Source organism: Cygnus olor, chromosome Z (assembly GCF_009769625.2).
Source record: "Cygnus olor isolate bCygOlo1 chromosome Z, bCygOlo1.pri.v2, whole genome shotgun sequence".
NCBI classification, from domain to species: domain Eukaryota; kingdom Metazoa; phylum Chordata; class Aves; order Anseriformes; family Anatidae; genus Cygnus; species Cygnus olor.
The window spans coordinates 29,872,970-29,895,123 of NC_049198.1; the positions used below are offsets into that span (position 1 = coordinate 29,872,970).

At 34.7% G+C, this 22,154-nt stretch overlaps 1 protein-coding gene across 12 annotated transcripts in view; it reads left to right on the forward strand.

The window, feature by feature from the left end:
• Window positions 1-22,154, forward strand: part of UHRF2 (ubiquitin like with PHD and ring finger domains 2) — an 84,854-nt gene that overhangs the window by 52,216 nt on the left and 10,484 nt on the right. For all 12 annotated transcript variants that reach the window (XM_040540490.1, XM_040540492.1, XM_040540501.1 and 9 more), the window contains 5 exons: window positions 2,280-2,389; window positions 8,236-8,422; window positions 12,383-12,506; window positions 12,884-12,991; window positions 17,081-17,185. In XM_040540490.1, coding sequence (XP_040396424.1) covers window positions 2,280-2,389; window positions 8,236-8,422; window positions 12,383-12,506; window positions 12,884-12,991; window positions 17,081-17,185 — 634 coding nt within the window. The remainder of the gene's footprint in view (window positions 1-2,279; window positions 2,390-8,235; window positions 8,423-12,382; window positions 12,507-12,883; window positions 12,992-17,080; window positions 17,186-22,154) is intronic.

A 22,154-nucleotide genomic window follows, 5' to 3' on the forward strand; every position in this document is an offset into this window, starting at 1 on the left:
ACAGACAAGTAGCAACTTTTTATTAAGAGTATTCTAATTTACATTTCCGTTGGCTAAAGCTGCTTGGAACTTTGAATGGCACAAAGGCCTCAGGTTTGCTTTGATAGTAAAACTGCTCTTAGGCATCAGTAACAAAGAGGACAAAAACAGTGATGACATTTAAATGGCTTTACTTAAACTAGATACATATTTTTTGTAAGCATATATGCATGTGCATTTCTTTCCCACATTGCTTTTAGAAGCAGTGCTCCCCAACACATTTAGAGCTGTGAATCTGGTCTGTGAATATTCAGTAACTAATCCGAGACACCAGTGAGTTAGTCTTGGAGATGATCTGTTATTGCAGTTAGCCTTATTTATAATGGACCATAATATGTTGTTTCCCTGCTCGTCTGTAGTTTGATGTAGTTTTGTAGCATGGAACTTTTTGTAGGAATATGCCACCTGGATTTCTAAGCAAGAATTTTTAGATCGTCTCTGTGATTATTTCCTACAAATATCCTACCAATAGGGCTTAGAAGAGTTGTTCACCCTATACAGGCATATTGTCAGGCTGGTGTACACTCTAATAATTTGAAAGAAACATAACATTTTATCTTACTAGTGGTGTTTGCATTGAAAGTAGTCTCCAGTGTAGCAATGTTTTATCAGTATCTTCGATGTTATTAATTTTCTTTATTTCCTTGTAATGATGCAATGCACTTTAGTTTTGCTTAGCAGAATTTTGCACAACCTAGTTCAAATACTGAATTGTAATCAGTGCAATAGGTGCTTTTTTTGTTTGTTTGTTTGTTTTTTCATTCATAATAAAGCCTTCAAAAAAAATTGTAATCTTAACTCTTTCCTGACTTGGAAACAGGTTGACTGTGTGCTACTACTTCTCTGTTATGTCCAGCACATCCAACATCTCTATATGGGAGAGAAGAAAAAAATATATTTCTTGTGTTGCAGAGTGCTCACTGGACATTTTAACTACAAACATCACAGGCTTGGTAAAATGTTAAACTGTATAATCTTCATAATTAAAGCTATGGCATTTGTGGTCTGTATTCCTTTAGTTACTTGTGTAATTTCAGATTTTGAAGAGGTCTTTTAGAACCAAAATAGGGATTGCAGCAGTTCAACAGAGTAAATTTTGACAAGGAGAGAAGTTCAACAAACACAAAAGTTCTTCAGACTTCTTTTTAATAGCTGGGTATCACTCTAAAAGAAATAAAGCTCTCCAGCAAGCAAATTCCTTTCTCTTGTGTCAAATTGCTCAACTGGTAATAACACAATTCAGTGAAGTCAGTGAGACTGTGCTCAGTAATAAATGCTTCCAATATGCGTTATACTGGAACTTCACAATCAGTTCTAAATTATGTAGTAAATTGAAAACAGTAGAAGAAGAGGTAGTTGAAGAACGCACTGTATCATCCTGGGGAGGGAGGAAAAAACAGCATTTTAGAAGTGTTGTTTTTTTTTTCTAAACTTTTCTATCTAAATGCATTTATATTTGGATTAGAACTTTAGTAAATGCACGTGAGAAAGTGAAAACCTTCGCTTTACACATTATGTTCCCTAATCCATCTCTAGAAGGCTTTTAGCATTAGTGCTGTGGAGTCATAGGGTATTTGTTATTTATCACTGAGGTCTAAGGAGTTGAGCTGGTACAGAAATCTGTCATTAACAGGACTAATCTCAGTATCTGAAATTCAATATTGTACACGTGTTTGCAGGATTGGATTTTAGTTTTCCAAGACATTTTAGAAGTCAAAGTAGGGCTTTTGAAGCTTTCTTTTGGTGATAAGAGTTTTAAACGATCTCCTTTATCATTTTTCTTGCTGTATAGGTTTCAAGTAACATCTATTATTGTATCTTGTAAGTCACAAATCTGGTTTATTTCTGGCAGTGTACCCTCACAACAATGTTTAGTATGCTTTATTCAAGAGGATAGGATTTTGTCTGGTCCGCTGTGTTCAGCCAGCAAAATAGTTTGTAGTTTTAGAGGTAGAAGTGCAATGTTATGGGTGGCTGTCAAGGAGAACATACTTAGTTGCAAGCTGTGATGTGGCAGTCAGGTAATCTGAGGGCAATAAGCTAGTCTTTTGTTTATGCAAGTGTAAAGAGCGTATGTTTTGGTTTTGGTAGAGTTAGTACTACACCGAATTTTGTGTGTGGACTGAATCAACAATGAAAAAAGATGCTACTTAGATTTACCCCATTGCTTAGGAGTCATAAATTAAAGAGTCTAGGTCTGAGAAACCAAGTTGAATGTACTTTTTATTTTTATTTTTCAGAGGCCCAGAAGACACAATAAATGATTGTAAAATCCTTTTTATAGAAGAAATGTACAAGATTGAAAAGCCAGGAGCTTATCCATTGACATTTGGTGATGGAGATTTCAAAAGTATGTGTTTTTTGTTTTTGTTTTTGCTTTTGGCATTGGAATAGATGTAAAAATTGAATACTTGAATGGTGTTTCTTTAGAATGCAGAACAAGTAGTTTGCAGAAGTAATAATAAAGGTTTTGCATGCACAGGAAAGCAGTAACATAGAATTCTTTTTAGATTTCTGTTCTAAAGGTATATTTACTGTAAGGTAGATTTTAACATCTTTGTCTTGAGCAGAGAAATGGGAATATTCCAAACAAACTGTGCAAAATGAAGTCATAATCTTAGTTAAGTTCCTAGACAGGTGTCCAGGTCACCAAAACTTCTGTGGCAATGGACATGCCATTTAAACTTCTACTAAATTAATAAATGCCAAATACAGAATTAGTCTGTAATGCTGCTCTTTAAACCTGTTATCATGTACAAATTAAAAAATAAAATTAAGAACTTTGTACCAGAGCTACTAGTACCATGAAAAAACAAACAAACAAACAAACCAAATAATTAATGTTTAGGTTATTTTTTGGCCCTGTAAAACCTTCTAAAAATAACTATGCCCTACCTCCTCATCCTCCCCACAGCCAAAGGAAGGAGTTGGTGGCAGCATATCTAAAAAGTGGTGGGACATTTTATCCTAACTTTAAAGATATACTGAAGTTAGGAGGGATAAGATGGTGTTTATGACAGTGAAACTGAGAGATTGATCTTCAGCTCTACTAATAGATGTTACTGAATTAAAAAATGAAGCAGATACATCATATCTTAGATTCTTTACACCAAGGCAAGTATTTTTCAGAATCTTTGTATATAGCTATTAGTGCACAAGAATTAGTGTACTTACTGTTTATTTGCAGTCACCTAAAAAAACGTTTTTTAGAAAAGCACACTGCATTTGAAGTTGTATTCTTAAAAGTTGGAATGTGACTTTCTGTAAATAAACTTTTCACAATTCATTTTTCATTGCTTGTGATTTACTTTTCTTAGGTTACTACAAAAAAACATTCTTTTTATCTTCTATATGCATAATTAAGTGGTTTTGCAATATCTTAAAACACGTTTCTATTTAAAAAGCTGGTATGAGGAAAATTAAAATGTACAGATACTGCTTTGCTTTTACAAACCTATTTATTTTGCAAGTATAATTATTTACAAAACCTTTTAAAGGGCATATAAAATTATTACAGTTTGTTTAGTCTTTCCCCACATTTTCTGTGCACTAAATTAATTTTTAAAAGTATATACATGTTAAGGAAGTGAATAATTACTATATTGCTGATTATACAAAATTGGCTACATTGGGACCATCTCATTTGGCTTGAGTATTTATTTATTTTACATTCTGTGCTTCCTCTGATAATTGCTGTTTTTACTATTTCAAATTCAAGCTCTTTATTTTCACTTATAGCTCCTTCCCCTTCTATTTTAGACCTATTTCGTCATTTGTAACCTCTTTGCTTAAATGACTCACTTACTGCTATCTGTGTAGAGATTAGCACCTCTGTGTATGTTTTGTTTCATTCTATTTGTGCTCCCATTTCAGGATATTGTTTATAAACCTACATAAATAAATATAACATAGAAATATAAACTTAAAAAATGTAAACCTACAAATTTAATTGATCTGGTAATATAGTTTGATTTCTTATCTCAAACTGTTCTTTTTTCTGAGTCCAACTTTCTCACCACATTGCCCTTTCCATTTCTGTTCACGTGGTTCTAATTTTTGTGGTAAACTGTCTTGTCATTGTTGACTTATGACACTGCATATCAGTTGAGCTCTAAGTAGTACAGACTTTGTCTTTCTGCTGTGCTCAACTCTCTAGTCCTACTTTGCATTTAAAAAAATTAAAATACATACGCATATATCTATCAATACATGCACATCTATTTAACTTACTTGTATGCTATGACAAGCAGTAGATTTTTGTGACAATAGTATCATGTGAGATTCAAGAATTAACTGTCCTTAAATACTCTATAAGATTGCTGCAAGCAGAATCACAATATGTGCTGGCTATATTGTTGTCTAATGAAGCTGCTCTCTGTGTCCTTTCCAGAAGTTAGTATGCATACTTTGGAAATCATCCTCACCATATAAACATTGTAGGCTATCTCTACAGGGAAATTGTTACTCCTTAAGCATGGTCATATGTTAATGAGGCTTTGTATACGTAAATTAGAAAAAAATGTGTATGAAGGATCAGTACAAGTTTATCAGTTACATTAAAAAATATAAGGTAGTTAATTTGAAATTATTTAACTGAATTCTGCAGTCTGGGAAAAAGTTATAGTTAAACCTACTAGAAAATTATGTTAGAAAATTAGTAAATTAAAAAGCAACATATTTGTAAATACATTTAAACTATTTCTGTGCAAAAAAGGAATTAAGAACTGGACATCAACATACATTATTTCCAGCAGTATCACGATTTGTGCAATAAATGTGAGATAACTCTTCCTGTAAAAGAAGAGAATGTGAAATAATAAGTGCAACTAAAGTATACCTGGCTTGTAGGGATGAACAGACCTGTCTCCATATGACCAATATGCCAGGTATAATCAGTGCATTTCAGTTAAGAACATGGTAAAGCAGAAATGTGAGAAATTAAAGCCATGTAATGAAAACGACAGTTTGCATTTTGTTTGTGTATTGAAGAATGTTGAAAACTTCAGGTGTTGTTTAACTGAACAAATACATAGACCTCTGCTCTTTTTCAGAAATATATATATTTTAAAAAGAGATTATTACTAATCTTTGGCCTATGAAACTGGTTTTGTAACAGAAAACAGAGTAAATTACGTAAGCCTAGACAACCTGTGGTGGTAAGATATAGAGAAAAATAAATTTCTTTTTGCCTATTATTTGACAGATGAGATAGAGTATGAGTTTATTTAGGGATGACTCAGTCATCAGTTCTAAGACTTTTCAAAGGAGAGACCAGTTACCTGGGATTTCTTCAACCTCAACTTGAATTGATGTAGATAGCTTGGACAGATCAGTGAGTTTTGCGTAGCTGTTCAAGAAATTCCACAGGTACAGCCATGTATAGATTGTTTCATCAGCACTCTTTTTTTTTTTCTCTTCAAATGAACCCTGTGGGAGAAGTCTTAGACTAGAAGATTACTTCCATTTGGATGCTTTTTTGTTTTTTCTCTTACAGAAATTTACAAATTACAATGTAGGTGTACTTCTTCCACCTGTGAAGATACGAGTATTGCTCAATATCATCCAGAAGGACAGTAGATATAGCACAACACTTGGTATTCCAGTCCCCCTTTCTTATAAGACTTTCAGTATGGAGTTTCTCCCACAGAGATTTTGTTCTGATATCTTATCCATGTTGATCACATTTTCTGTAAAGTCTGTCCAGTTGGGACAGCAGTTTTTTTCCCAGCAGAAAGTGGCTGAGATTTCTGCAATCCCATAGTTATTCCTTTTGTTCTGCATATGCTTAGGAAAAATGCAAAAGTATCCAGAACTGTTCTGGATACATCAAGGAGATACCTCATCTTTCTTTCTGTTCAGGAATCAGCTCTTAAATCTTTATGTTATGTGAGCAAACTAACTTGCAATGACTTGATCAGCTTTCCAGCTTCTGAAGGCAGCAACTTAAACAATAACTCATGGTGAAGAAAAAATAAGAAATAAAGCTAGGAGAAGATGGAAACTTGTCCTTGAATAGTATTGTCCCCTTCTAGTGAGACAAACCTGGGGGGAAATATCTATGAGGTTTGAAAAAATCTAGTCTCCCATAAAAATGTGTCAGAAAGACAGATGTCCTTTAGTATGAAAAAAATCCTATGTTTTACTAAGGGTTAAATCTTTTATGGGAACAGGCAGTGTTTTCTTAAATGTTACGATTTGACATTTGTACCCTTCTGTTTTTGTGTGATATTCTTAGTTCATGCTGTCTCTTAAAGGCTGTGTGGGGTTTGGGGTCAGAGCAGGTTGGTTTATATTTTGCATTTTTATAACGGGCCTCCTCTTCAAAATTCTTATTAATGAATTTGCCTGTGACATCATGGACATGTACAGTCTTTGTTCCTGAGAATGCAAGTGTTAGTTTTTGAATGAATAATGAGTTTGGGGTATTTTTAGCAAGGATTATGACAGGGACAATTTTGTCTGTCACAGATTTTGTCTGCTAGACTGTCCTTCTAGGCAAATTGCCCTTTTGAGAAGACATTATCAATCAGTTCAGAAGTTTCTCAGATAGTTTGCCTATGGACTTACAAGAAGATTTATTCCACGTGTTGGTATTCCAGCTCTTTCAGTTTCTGAACTACTATAACTCATGGTTATTTTTTTCTCCCAGAATTGTGCTCCTGAGAACATTTTGTGGCCCAGTCTTCCCTATTCCTTTTTCTGAGCTTGCATTGAGATTTCCCAGTTAGAGTACACAAAGAGAGTACATATTACTCTAACAAACTGAAGGCCGCTGTCAGTAGTAAAAATGTTTTTACCTATGATTTTCCTCATCTGTCTTAAACTCTTTATTGTATTCCCTCTCACCTTCTTTCTCTTAAAGTGGAAGTAGTAACAGGAACGAACGTTATCTACCTTGTTGTCTACCACTTCTTCTTCAGAAGGAAGAAAAGGTTGTTGTTCGTACTTTATAGTATTTCTGACAGTCTACAGCTGTCTCAAAGCTTCAGATAAACAGTCTGTCCATCTAAGTGAATTAAATTATAGAATGTTATAGTAGGACCAGATAGCCAGAATTTCAAGTTATAAACTTAACAGAATGAATGAAGAAAGTTAGTTAATAAGCCTTTCTATTTTCCTATCTTCTAAACTTTCAGAAAAAAAAGTCTTTGTATTATTGCAGGCATCTAGATTCTGCAACTTCCTACATCCAACTCCAAACTCTCAAATAGTCTTTGTAGTCTTCTGTGCCTTCTGATTCAAAGACATTTACTTCTTTCAGATAAGATGATATTTCAAGAGCAGCTTGGAATTACTCAGTTAATTATTATATTAGGCTAGTTGAAGGTCAAGTTCACTTCCATGGCATTTCTAGATATCTTTCACACAGAACACATATGAACATGGACAGGAGTTGGACTTGGTGATCCTTGTGGTTCCCTTCCAACTCAGGATATCCTATGATTCTATGATTTTTTTTTCTTTTAATGAAGGAATTATTTGAGCAGTGATCAAGTTCTCTTCTGAAGTCTTCTCTCATTCCTCTGGACTTCCCAGTTGTTTCAAACATTTTTCCTGTAAGTCTTAATTCTGCTATATTCTGCTCTTTCATATCTATTTTAGGCTACTGAATGATTTGGGAACCAATGCCAATGTTTTTTTTTTGTCTTTTTTTTTTTTCATAGCAGTGTTCATTTAGTCCAAATTTCCAAGTGAGCTAAACTGGAAAGCTAGTGTTTCTTTGTGTGTAAACTAAACTGCTGCTCTGAAAAACTGGTGATTTTGAGGTGGACTATGTTCTCAGACTATTAATTCTTTTATGCAACTGTAAATTTAATTTTAAGGGGAAGAGAGCTGTTCTAGATTGCAGTTCTGTCTGCATTTGACTGTTACCAACTGGGATTTTTTCATGGCTGAATTTAAGAAGACTCCAACTAACGATTGTTCAAGGCTTCATCTGTAGGCAGAGTATGCTGGTGTCATGTTGGAGGCAGTGAGGCACAGTGGGCTGGTGAGGAGAAAATAAGAGACGCTGCTGGTTTATACAACAAAAAATCCCGTTGGCCTAGGTAGTCAAATAAAAGTTACTGTGGTGGAAAAAAAATAAATAAATTTCAAGAGGACAGTGTTCATGTGCAGAAAGAATTGTTTCCTGTTGATAGAGTAATGCAGTTTTCTAAGATACATGGCATTTGACTTTTTCTTTGTTTTTGACAGGAAAAAGTGGCCCTGAGTGCAAGCACTGTAGGGCTGATCCAGATAAGGAATGCCGTTTTTGTTCATGTTATTTGTGTGGTGGAAAACAGGATGCTCACATGCAACTCCTGTGTGATGAATGTAATATGGCTTATCATATATACTGCCTGAACCCTCCTTTAAGCAAGATACCAGAAGATGAGGACTGGTAAATATACAAGGATGATTTACTTATCTATATTACCATTCTGCACAAGGTACCTCTTTGTTATTTGTACCTCATAAGAGACACGACTGAAGAATTTTTGTAATTCTGGTGTGTTATTCATCTGTCCACTTAATGTAAACCATTATGTTTTCTGTCACGATAATTCTTTTAAATCATTCATAAAGGATTAGTAGTAAGCTTTAATGATCATTACATAATTTCAAAAACTGGTATGTTCATTTTATTCACTGTGATCATTAGGACATTGCCTGATCTGATTATATTTACTTACAGTGGTTGTTCCCTTGTCTCTTAATTTCATTCAAGCTCCACTGCTTGAACAACACTCCCTCACCTTTCTCTTTCACTTCATCCTCTGCCGCTATTGCTGGCCCTGAGACCTTCCCATGTCTTCTGGTTGCCTCTACCCCTTTCATATCTCCTGCTGTGCGAGATCCACCAGCTTGCTGTTCTCCTTTTTACTGTTCCTGGTTCTGCCAGCAGGAAAACCAAGCTAACTCACATTGTCAAATCAAGGTAACTGTATTTTGAAGTGAGTCTGCATGGAACCACTAGCAGCCCAGTAAGTTATCTTGGGCGCTGTGCCATTTTTTGTCTTTATTAGCTATATACAATTTACACTGTTCATATTTATAACCTGCCTGTGACTTACATGAGATGCTAATCCTTTATAAATGAGTAATAAACAGAACTTCATTCAAGTGAAGTTTTCCATTATGTAGACATCAGTTAATGTCTAAGATGTCTATGAATACATTTTATGGAATATCTTTGGGCCTTGTGATTAATTTTTGTGGAACGGTACACTTCAAATAAAAAAAAATCCATTAAAGTGCTATGGAAGTTTTAACATTCTTTGGAAATAAATAACTCAATCCACTATACTGTAGTGGATGCCACATGCAAAGTAAGTTTGTGTATTGGTAAGTCACTAATGCTGTGCCTGTTCTTTGTGGCATCAATTTTTTTCTGAGCTCCTTCTATATTTATGCCAATGTGTGATTAAGCAATTGAGAGATTAACAGTGATAGGTATTTCTCAGCAGCAATACTGAGGCTACTGTTTTTTCTTTGTCCTATGAAATTTCTGCATTGAGAAGCATTGTATCCACTCTTTTTGGAGTGGTAGTTGGAATTAAGAATAGCATTTATTTCAATATTGCCTCTGTGCCTTCCACTTCTTCCATGTGCAAAATGACAGTGTTTATTCAGCAATGTTTATTACGCATCATACTAGTCATAACTATCCCTAAGTTTTCTACTGTCAGGGCAGATTGTTCTTGCTGTATATGGCATCTTCTTGCTTCCTACTAATTGCCAGCATTAGTGAGTTGATGTCATGTTGGAAACCATTCTCAACACACAAATGGTTTATTATTGACTGCAGTCCTTATACAGTATTTTTACTTCATAGTGCTTGACCTTTGGATATAGAAGGTCTTTTTTGACTTCCTTCATTCAGAATGTTCATTGAGACCACCTGGCTGGAAGTATACATCTGTTCAGTCCATCCATTCTTCTTCAGTTACTTACTCCCAAAATTCAGTACTCCAGCAACAGTAAAATTCATTTATTTTCCACTATTAATCACAGTTAAATTTCTCATAAAGAAAATAAATATGCTCCAAGTCAGTGACCCTCTAAACACAAAGTCACAAAATCCTTTGTTCAAATCTGAGAACTATTTATTTTCTGTAGTTTCTTCTGTATCCTCAAATATACAGCAAGTTTGATAGGCGTGTTAGGATACTAATATTGAAATCTCACCAGCCACCAGTGTCTCTTTGATTTAGTTAGCGTGCTAAGATTATCTTGGCCTGCTGGGTGCCTCAGATGATTTTTCAGATTAGTTATTACTGTTCGAATCTTCACTGGCACCCATTCTTTTTCAAAAACTTCTAAGAAGATGTTCTTAGGAGTTATTCTACTTCTATTTCAGAGAGTTACAAAGAAAGTTTGAAGAATGCAAATTTTTTCAAAGTGTTGGAATTACTTCTAAGATATCCCTACCCTCTTCCAATAGCATGACCATAACTGCATAGCATAGATCCATAGGATGGTTTCCCTCCTTACAGGAAATGTGGTGTTCTGTAGGCAACCACAGAAAAATTGAATTGGCTGAAAATATGGCCTTTATAGTCTCTCAGGTCATGGGTTACATACAAGTTTAGACCCTTCTACTTGCATTCCTCACAAAATGATTATGAATTTCCACAAGTAGTAGAAGGTTAATTCTATAATATAAAAAAACATATTCATAATATTCATATAAAATGTCTTGCAAAAAGGCTGTCAAGCATTTTAACTTGTTTTTGTCTGCTGTGTAACAATGCGAGCCTTAAGATCCGTTTATTCAAGTAAATATATAGTTGCATCTGTGGATGAAATCATTGGGTGGAAGAGGTACTGTTATGGAGATGGCTCTATAATAGTTATTTTGAGATACTTAGTAATACCAGCCCTCTGCAGTCTTAATGGTTGATTTTATGTAGAAGTAGCTCAGTTACACTGGGCAAAGCAGTATCTCCTAGCAAAGAGGAGGTCTGCATTCTCCCTTCTTACATAGGAGCAAAGGGTAATGGCCGTGTGATCCTTAACATCTTGCTAGATCTTGCTTGTTTTGGAAGTGGAAAGATTTGGCAAACTCCCTGCAGGGGATAAACTTGCAGTTTGGGAAATGATAATAAGGTTCTCTTGCAGAGATGAGGCCCTTCTATATGCTAAACAGTATTTAATATTCTATGAGAAGCTTACATTAAAAGCTATTAGGATAATATGGTTATGCTATCAAAAAGCAGGGAATGCCATTGTTAAATTCACCTTGTGAACTTGCATTTTATCATCTTCCTTCTTTGCAGGTGGCCATTGCATACTCTTTTTTCCAAACAACTGTAGTAATATCATCCAAAGTCTTAGTGCTAGACAAATTCAACATCTTGTATTATTTTTCATTTCTTATTATCAATGTAACTTCATTGTCTTAATGGTTCATCACCTCTACTGGCATAGTGAAATCTGTTTCTGTGGACATTAATCATTAAATCTTCTGTTCATAACCAAATAAGGTCATCAATCCAAAACAGCAGTAGTAGTAGTAGCAGTAGTGGTAGTAATCTAAATTAAGTTATCAATGTTATTTTAGATCAGGCGTCTTCCATTAGCAGCTTGTGGGCCAAACTTAACCCATGGGAGCCAGAAACATGGACAATTAATTACCTTTGCATTAGCATTCCTGGAGTGGGATGAAAGTGTTTTTAGAAGCAGTAAAACGGCCAGTGTACCTCCCTTCTCTCTCTGCTGCAGTCACAGCGTACTGCTATCTCCTTCTTTCCTATCAGGCTGGCTTTGTGTTATCTGGAATGAGTCCCAGTGCTGTGTTCCAAGTGCCTTAGGCATTGTGGGGTAGGATTAATGAATGTGTGTGTGCGTGTGTGTGTGTCTGTCTGTCTACCCATAGTACATGGTGTCTTGGCTCTGTTTCACATTCAGCTGTCTGCAGTGAAATTTAGTGCAGTAGATGCAGAAAATAAGGGTAGAGTGGGCAGGACGTACAAACAAACCACGAGCACTGGTTAGCAGCATACTCTAATCTCGGCTATCTTCTCCTTTACATGGTCTGAACGAAAGAGGACAGAATGAAGAGAGAATACAGGACACATGGGGACGTCTCACACATCATGTGAGAAAGAATAGCGAAATGTTTTGCCTCTAACACTCTACCTTCAAAAAAACTGAAATGCCCTATTTTAAAGTTGTCAGCATTTGTTCATGTTGGGTTCATTTTTTTTTTCAACTGTAGGCTTCAGCTGCTTGAGACTGGTATATATTTGCTAGCTTTAAATATTCAGTCAAGATAAACCAGTTGACACTATTTTGGCTACAGGAAATGTATTGCCATTATTATGAAGTAATTGAGAATTTACTAAAACCGTTTTTTTAGGTATTGTCCTTCCTGCAAAAATGATTCTAATGAAGTTGTAAAGGCTGGAGAAAAGCTCAAACAGAGTAAAAAGAAAGCAAAGATGCCATCTGCCAGTACTGAAAGCCAGAGAGACTGGGGCAAGGTAGAGTGTGTTTTAGAAATAGCTATTACTCTGATTGTTCATGTATGTGCTACATCTGTAATTATACTTCTATATGCACTACACAAAATTCAGTACTGGGTTGCACAGACTATGAGACAATGATGAATCCTGCCCACTATCTACTGACAGTTAAAGCAGTAGAAGAATTATTAAGGTGACTAGAGGTAAAAGCGAAAAACCCAACTCCCAATCTCCCCCCAAAAACCATGAACACACATTACTTAAAACATTTATTTAACGATTGTTAATGCATTTTAAAGTATGTATTTTTTATAATGACTAGATTTCCTGACATCTGTATCTGATTTTGCAAATAGTATTCAATATTATAACATTAATTCATTCTGTGTTTTTAGGGCATGGCCTGTGTTGGTCGCACTAAGGAATGCACCATTGTTCCTTCAAATCATTATGGACCTATTCCTGGTGTTCCCGTTGGGACAACTTGGAAATTCAGAGTTCAGGTATGGTATGTTGCTTCAGTATTAGCTGTAGTTGAAGTAAACATGAATAATAATAAATGTGTTGGACACTAATGTAAATTTAGATTGATAATTTTCATTTTCACCTAGACAAGATAAAGCACATACAGTATGATACTGGAAGTGATGCCAACGGTAATGAAATAGAAGCATACAGATTTTATAATACAGCTAATAAGTAGTGTTTTTAAAAAAATTGAATTATTTTTAAATAGAAGTCTGTTGTAATGAGGATAAACAAATTTCACATGTTAAAATTCTAAGTGGGATACTTAGTGAATAGAGTCAAGTGTTTTCTGAATTCTCCTTCACGTGAACTGGTCATCCCACTAAAGAAATGTAGACTGTGGATTTCAAAAACAGTAGATGATATCACTATAAGTTGACTAACTGCTAGGTTTTTTGGTCATGCATAACTGACGTCCAACTATTCTTTTAAGCAGGTGAACATCTTAAAACAGCATAAGCCTGTACTACTAATAAAATGAGCTGTCCGTTCAGCATTTGCTACTTCTTGCACTGTCTCATTTTCTGTTCCAAATATTTGTTAGGTTCTGAAGTAAACTAGATTAGTAAAAAAAAAAAAAAAACAAAAAAAAACTGGGTGAAATATCATCCCATCTGGGCTAGAAGGGAATTTATTTTTCCCAGTCCATTTCATATTTTGGTTATACAGTACTGTGCCGATATATAGAGGGGCAGAATGCTTATCAATATGGTGATAGGCACTTTATGAATATATACATAAAATTTATATATATATGTATGTTTTTTATATATATATATGTAAGCTTTTTAAAAAGCTGGAATGATGGGATAGCTTTTTTTTATGCCAGTACTATGAAGTGTCCAAGAAAATGCAAACTTTCTTTGTTTTCCCTGATCTTATCTGATCTCCCTGATTTTTGTTCTATTTTTTGATTTTTTGTTGTTTGTGTCAGGGAAATGGATACTTATTTATTTTCAAAATCAGTTAATTATTTGTCTCCTACATGTGTAATAGTTGGTAACTGAGTGTTTTCCTTCACATGCAGAAGAATAGAAACATTTTTTTCTTCTGTGCTTAAACATGGGCATAACAAGAATCAGAAGCCTTTTCTGATTAGCTCTCTGAACTTTTTATCACCTGCTTTCTTATGAGAAGAAGATAGATGTTTTATTATTCAAATGATAGAAGCAAATACTTAACAGGAAGATTTCATCCGATGGTAGTGTCTTCACTACTGTCTGAAGAATTCTGGATTTGGGAGAGTGTGCAATTTTTAAGGCTGATATGGTTTGCAGCAGACATTTTCTATATAGCAACAGTTTTCAGTTTCTCTCATTGGTAGAAATCACAATGAGGCAGTTAAAAACTAAACTTACTCTTTCTCACACTGGCACACTGGTGTACATCATGAGTGCTACTGTCAATACCAGATTATAAGCAAATTAATTTTGCACTGTGAAATCATGCTGTTCATTATCCCAGTGATTTTAACACACAACTACTTAGTTAAGAGGAAAATTCCATTTCGATTCTTCAGGATATTTTGCTGACCTCTCCTGTGCTTGAAGAACTTTTTTGGAAGGAATTAAAATAGTTATATTTTTATTGGCTTCCAGATTAAGCATAGTTTCATAAATAAGTTTCTAAAATCACCAAGTAAGAGAAGTTTCTGAAGTCACCTATGCAAACTCAAAATCTCCAAATAAAGTTTTTTCATGGCTTCAGAAGTAATTAAAGTTGCAAGTTCGCCTTTTTCTTAGGAACTCCATTGGTGACACAAAAGCTGATAGTTTTCTGATCTTTCTTGCGCTGGCAGGAAAAGGAACAGAATTACAGAGCTGCTTTTGTAAGAAAATTAAGCAAAGAATCATGATTTTGTGTATATATATGTGTGTGCGTATGTGTGTGGAATAGACAACAAAAGGCAATTACCATTTATACCTAACAATTTAATTTTTGGTACAAATGAAACATTTCACTAAAAAAAAAAAAAAAACCTTTTCTACATGGCCACTTAAATTACACTTTTGTTTCTCATATAACTGGTCTTCTGTATGAGAAATGGGTTTCTCTTAAGCAGATCTATGAGAATTTAGAGACTTTAGATTCTTTATTTTTGATTTGTGTAGTTTTTCATGACACAAACTCTCTTTTCCCTAGAAGAAAATTGACTAAGTATTGCTTCTGGAGAGAGCACCTGAAGAGCATCTTTGGCATGAATTACTTACCAGAATTCATCTTTGGGTTGAATCACCTACCAGAAACCTAAATTTAATTGATGAGTCCTGGAAATGAAAGAAGGGAGGGAGGAATGAATGAAAGGATGTTTAATACAGCAGGAAAGAGGAGTGCAATAGTGGGGCCTTTTTATTCAGCATGCACATAAATGGTCTGGAAAAATTGTTAAATAGCTGATAAAGTTAGGTGAGAGTCCTAAGTTGTTGTGGATAGTAAACCTGGGGTTGGGAACATTTCTAACTTTATATGAATTGTAATGGGCTTTCAGCTACTTACTCTTTTCATTACTATTTAGGAAGATCTCTTAACATCTAGTTTTGAAAATATGCTCTCTTAATGTCCAGTAGTGATCAAAAAAGTAAATCCGGAGTTAAAATATTCTGAAAGGGAGGGCTAGGAAAATAGTAGATATTATTATGAACAACAATCAGGATGATTAAAGGAATGGGATAGTTTTAATTCAAGTGAAAATACTTTTCATTATGGAAGAGGATTAAAAAGATGGTGTGGGGTTGAAGTCTGTAAAATGAAGTACAGAATGAAAAGCATGATTAAGGAACAATCTGTATACATACTTCTGTAATGCAGAAAAGGGGTCATCAAAATAAAAAAATATCAGGTGACTGATTCAAAAGGAACAAGCTAGTTCTAGTTCATAAGACAAGCAGCACTATTGTGAACTCTTTTTTCTCTTGAGTACTATGGGTTCAAAAAGTTCTAAGTAATTTAGGAAGTTGGAGCCCTAGACAGCTGTTTGCTGAGAAATTGTACAAGGAAGGATCATTGTATCCTTACAGAGTTTTCATACTGTGCACAGCTGTCTGCTCTTGTCTGTTGTTAGAGACAGCTTTTTTTTTTTTTCTTTGCCAGCTGGACCTTTGATTTGATGTATTGTAGTATTTTGAAAGTACAAGACTATAGCAAAAGAGCGTAAACTTTTATGGAAGTTGCTTAAAAGTATAGGATGGAAAAAGGGGTACGGGAGTGGGAGAGGCAGAATCAGAAGAACAGACAAAGCCTAGGTTTGAAGGAGTATAAGAAGGTATGAAGAAGGATCCTAATTGTTTTTATGCTGGGAACCTTAATTCTATTAATAATATTTTTGACATCATGTAGTGAGAAAGTACAGAATTTAATATGTCATCTCTTGTTTATTCTTGTTAATTTTTACATATAATTTGGTAGTTTGGAACAAGCAGCAAAAATCTGGTTAATATATTAATTTTTGTGGGAGATACATCCCAGCAGACTAATGATGTTGCAGGTTTATGCTACAACAGCAGCTCTTGAGTGGTGTGGTTGCAGCTAAGTTGCACGTTCATTATCTGAGAGTTATCCTGGTTGGAGAACTAGTTTGTGATCTACACTTTGATTCAGTGACTTCTGTTTCATTAGGCTGTGCCATAGTATTCCTCTGAGTTGATCACAGAGTAATAGCATGTTAGTTTAGTGGTACCTGACAGGGTGATCTTTACACAGGTCACTGTGATCTTCCATAGTTAACAAATACAAAATTTTATCAAATGGGGTATAGCAATATGTACAGTCTTAAATACTGCTCATGGAAAGAATCATGGAAAATGTTCCCAAAGAAGAAAGTGTACATTTACATCTTCTGGTGTCACAACTGTCCTACATTGTCCTTCCCTTTTTTAGATATCATTATTTTGGCTCTTCTTCCTTAAAAACAGGTGGAATTCTCACCTTTGATGGTAGTTGTACATTAACTATTTACATAGACACCCCTACACAATTTTTTAAGCAGAAAGTTCACTGTTAAAAGTTATTATAGATAGCTGTTTGGTTGAAAAAGATGTTAGAAACTGTCCTTTTTCTGTTACCAGGTGAGCGAAGCAGGTGTTCACAGACCACATGTGGGTGGAATCCATGGACGCAGTAATGATGGAGCTTACTCACTTGTCTTAGCTGGAGGATTTGAGGATGAAGTGGTATGTCATTTATCCAAGCAATGATTTTGCTGTTCTAATACATTAATCTTTTTAAAGATAGAGGGTTATGTTTGTTGTTGATATGAGCCTTACTGCTTGTGCAAATACAATTGTGAAAAAAAATAACTACCACTGATAAAAAATCCAATAGTTCTTAGTACTTTGGAGAGAAATATATAAGCAAATATCTCTTAAAGAATGCTTATGCTCATGCTTATGGTCAAGCAAGAAATTGCAGCTGAATTTTACATCATTTAGGATAGTAAAATTTCAGTATACTTTCAGAGTCTCAATTTAGTATTATGTAAAATCTGACAATGATATGCAAGTAATTTTATGTTCTTTGGTCATGATTTTTATTGCTTTCAAGTCAGATAAATGCCTCGTCCTTTGGTTTTGTTTATGCAATGTGTTTATTTTAATGAAGCAAGGATAAAAGGCACCTGTTACCTGTTTCTGTGAAGTTCTGAAGGTTCTTGATTCCTACTGATTAGTGCTTTCAGAATTTCATAGGAAAGTCTCAGTATCTTGTGCTATCATCCCCAAAGTTGCTGGAAAAATTTCTACTTCGATGTAAGGTCTAAGTAGAGCAACCAAAGCAGTTATGTTGCTAAATAAAATTAACTGCCTCCAACTTTCTTCTCATGATGCTGATCAACATTTGTTTATGAATAGATTACCGTTCTCGGCAATCAAATAATGTTTACACAAGGTACATCCCTTCCTGCAGTTCGGTTCCACCAGGTGGGATTTTGAATCATGCATGCATCAGGTGAAGGATAAAGCAGTAAGCAGTCCATTTTTTTTACAACATGCGTAGCTGCTAATCACAAGGACAAAGGCATTGGAGAAAGAAACAAGCATCTGAAATAGCCTCAGAATGTAATGTATTCTTTGCTGACAGTACCTGCAGCTGCAGGGTGTTGTCTCTGAAGGTGTCTGTGTCTCTTTGTTGAACAAGTCATATGAGGAGGTACTTGGTGTTGGGGTACATTACTATGTCCTTTGAATCAACTCTAACCCGAACTCTAGGAACCTTAGCCAGTACACCTCAGGAACAATGTTGCTCAGTAGTTATAACTACTATCTTGGGATGAGATCTTCTATCTGCTATCTTCTTCTTTTTGGTAGTGATACTGATGTTCCCTTATTTCTGCTACTGTCATTATTAAATTAATAATATCTAATAAAGTTATTTGAATCCTTTGCATGCCTCTTCCTGTTTAGCTAAGTGAAGTTGGGATCATGTGATTTTGTAGACACTTAGGCACTGTCATAGCCTCAGTGGCATATATGAGTTTGAAGAAGCATAGCTGGGGAGAAATATTGCAGGTGATACCTAAAAATTCATATGAATGTCAGCTTTTTTGAAGTTCTCTAAAGTAAGGATGTTTAAAATGGTTTTTTAAAAAAATTGTTTTTCCAGGTGCATTTTTTGAATTAGGGGTTTTTTTTCAGTTCTTTTTCATATGCCAAATTTTATTTTCCAGTTTAATTCTATTTCCCCTGTTCTGTGCAAAAAGGTTGAAATTAAACTCCTACAAGAATACCCAGGGAAAAATCAAATTCTATACAATAAGTATCCAAAATATAATATATCTTTCCTCCAATTAAACTTTTACGTTAAAATTTAGATAAAATCGTCTGTTACTTTATTGTATGAGAAGAAAAGAGAAGTGACTCTTACTTGAATTTCAGTAGTATGACATAGTGTGTAAGTTTTCACAAGATTGAGAAATATATTCATTTGGGAAACTTTTACCATATGGTTATAATCTTTATTTACACACTTTGCTAATGTGTCATCTTAATGCCCTTCTTGTGGCTTTAAATTAACAGTTCACTGTTGGAGTAAAATAATTGCAAAAATATATTATAGGAAACAGAATTCATTGTCTGGCTTTTAGATCATGACATTTTTATGCTGTGTCTTTGGAAACTTATGGTTCTGCAGACCCAGACTTGTCTGCAACTTTGCTCAAGTTGTGACATTCTGAGTGCTCAGTAACAATAAGTTCTGTCAGTGAAGGATCTGCCCTCAAGATTGAGAAGGGGTATAGTCATAGGTTATGAAATGAGAAGTGTGTGAAATTGTTTTGCATGTGAAGCTTATTACATGCTTATTACATGCTTACTACATGCTTATTACATGCTTATTACATGCCCATAAAACGTTTGCATATTAGTCTCCCTCTTATAAATGTTTAATCTTGGATTTTAGTGACAAATTATGTGGGTTAACTATTTAAGATACAGTCCTACAATAGTTAGCTTTAGAGTCTTGAATATATTAATATTGCTAATCTTGTTCTTGCTAGTAACTGTAATGGGAACATTAGCTGAAGAAATTGTGAGATTTCTTCATGAATTTGAAATCTAAGAAGTATTTCAGAATAGACTAACATTTAGACACTAGATATTCAACATTAACAATGATTGTGCAATCAGAGCGTTCATGATAAAAATATTTTGACTTCCTTGTTCATCAAATCAAATAGCAGAAGAAATTTCACTTTTGTGTTTAAAAATTGTCTTCTTCCAAGCTTGCGTCATTGTTTTTTTGGGTCAGATTTAAAACTGCTGTTTATTTACTCTTTTCAAAAGTTTCAAGATACATGTTTCTGCTGGTTTGATATAGTGTTGTAAATTAATTGAGTGGTATCCTTAGTTTAATCTGAAGAATTATTTCTTCTTCTTTAAGTGCTTTTGCATATAGGATTGTGAGTGAAATCTTGGAAGTGAGATTCAGTATCTGTTGGAGAACAGTATCTGCAGTGATCATTTGCATCATCTGGTAAAATAATCTGGAAGTATAAAAAAGAGTAGCCTCTCTAATGACTCAGAAGGGACCCTGGGCAAATATACTTGTTTCTTAGGTTTGTTGGTTTATTTATACTAAAACCATTCAGTGCCTGTGGTGTAGCATTTACAGACTACATGAAATGGTTCATTGTCCATTTTGAATGATCTGTATCTTTATGCTACTCTTGTGTTTGGGTAATCAGTCCCAATATGTTAGTACAGCTGTTGTTCCTCTTGCTTGAAATAATCCAGTAACGAATAAATGCTGTTTAGTCCACTGGATTTTCCCAAACCTTCTCATGAGGATGTAGCATTTCAGAAACTCCACTTGGCATTCATTGCACACTGGAAGCACTAAATCAGTTCCATCAGTGGCAAAGAAGCAGTGCAAGTATTGTAGTGAACTGCATACTTAAATTGCTTTAAATCCAAATAAAGTCTCAATAAAGAGCTTCAGATTTGAGTCAGTGTTTTATATGCAAAGACCATTGTGAGTAACAGATTACCTAGAAATGCATATGTGATATGCAGCTTTATTAGTGAGATTGCGGGTCTTGCCTGGATCACCTGAATCCAGTGTAAGCCCTGGTGCAAAAGAGACATAGTGTCCTATATACATTTTCTGAATTATCCTGTTGTGCTATGTTACCAAGGGAACAGTTCTTTTCAGATATTCACTGCTCTGTTTTATACTACTGAGAATCCAAAATAACAAGTTCATTACAGCCATTACATTGAGAGTCTGTCTGTCACCTGAGTTGAATATGTAGCTGGAAACCTGACGACTGATGCTGTGAAACTTGCTGTTTTCAAATGCTGTCATGTTTCCAAGGTCTCAGGACCCAACTGGTTTGGTACCTACTTGAAACTCCAAAATAATGTGAGACAGTTTGAGTATCTCATTATATGATAGCCACCAAATATCTTTCTTTTCACTCTTAATTGGTATTTGTCCATTCTTACTGCCTCCGATACTAAGGAAATACTTGACAAAATTTGTTGGACTTGCTTCTTCCCAGTGTTTCAGATTTTCACAACAGCTTCTATTCTGTGACAGCCTTCTGTCCACATTGTCTATTATTCTGTATGGTTAGCTATCAGTCATGCAAAGTGCTAATGCCAAAAAATACCTTTCTTGTATCATTTTCTGAATTTCATTGTCTCCTCTATACCTGCATTATATTCAGAATTATTTTCACATCCTGATAAGCCCTACTTTGTTGCACAGACCAGGCCCTTTTTGTCCCTTCTTACTGCTGGTACTATGACTGTCACTGTCATCTTACGTGCCTGTTTGTCTGCTTCTTTCATGATTGAGTGTGAAACTTTCATCTATACTACTTATTTGTGCTTTTTCAAAGTACATTTGAAAGTCTTTGCATATCTGGTTGTTTCTAAAACATTGAGGAAAAAATTTGATATGATGTTAAAGTGGATTAAAAAAATGGAAAATAATGTTGCCAATGCTTAGTAAAACACCATTTAGCTCTTTTTTTTATATTTCATGCTGTCCAAGAAACATTCTGTTCATAAGAGTACTGTAGGTCAAGGACGTAGGCCGTATTTTCTGTTTGTGAATGCCTAACATGCTGAGATACTTTCTTGCTCACATTCATACGTTTTCAATGAGATGTTAGTTATATTCGTGTAATATATAGAGTACCATCAGTCTATAGCCTTCATAACATTTTGAAGGATCAGCATAATTTTTGTTTTGCCATTGTGTCAAACTGTGAGTTTCTTGCAGGACTTCATCGATTTTTTGCATGAACACTAATAAAAATTAATTCTTATGATATTAAGTATGTATTTAAATGAAAGAAAGATGAAAGTAACATTCCAATTCTGTTTGCAGAATCTTTGCCTGATATATCGTTGTTTTTCTCAAGTTTGCACAAGCTTATTATTCAGTGTTAAAATATAAGCTATTTGAATGGGCTGGATTCATCAAGCAAATTCATCCCTATTCATATTATTGCTATCCCAATCAGCCTTGTGCTATCTCCACATTTTGTTTGCCATGATGTTATTAGCAATCATTGAAAAAAAAAAAAAAAAACATAGCTCAATTCTCTGATACCTGACTATACAATTTATTCTGTCCTTTCTTGGTAAATGGTTCTTCCCTTTTCAGTCTTTCATTTTTTGGAAATTGTTTCATATATTG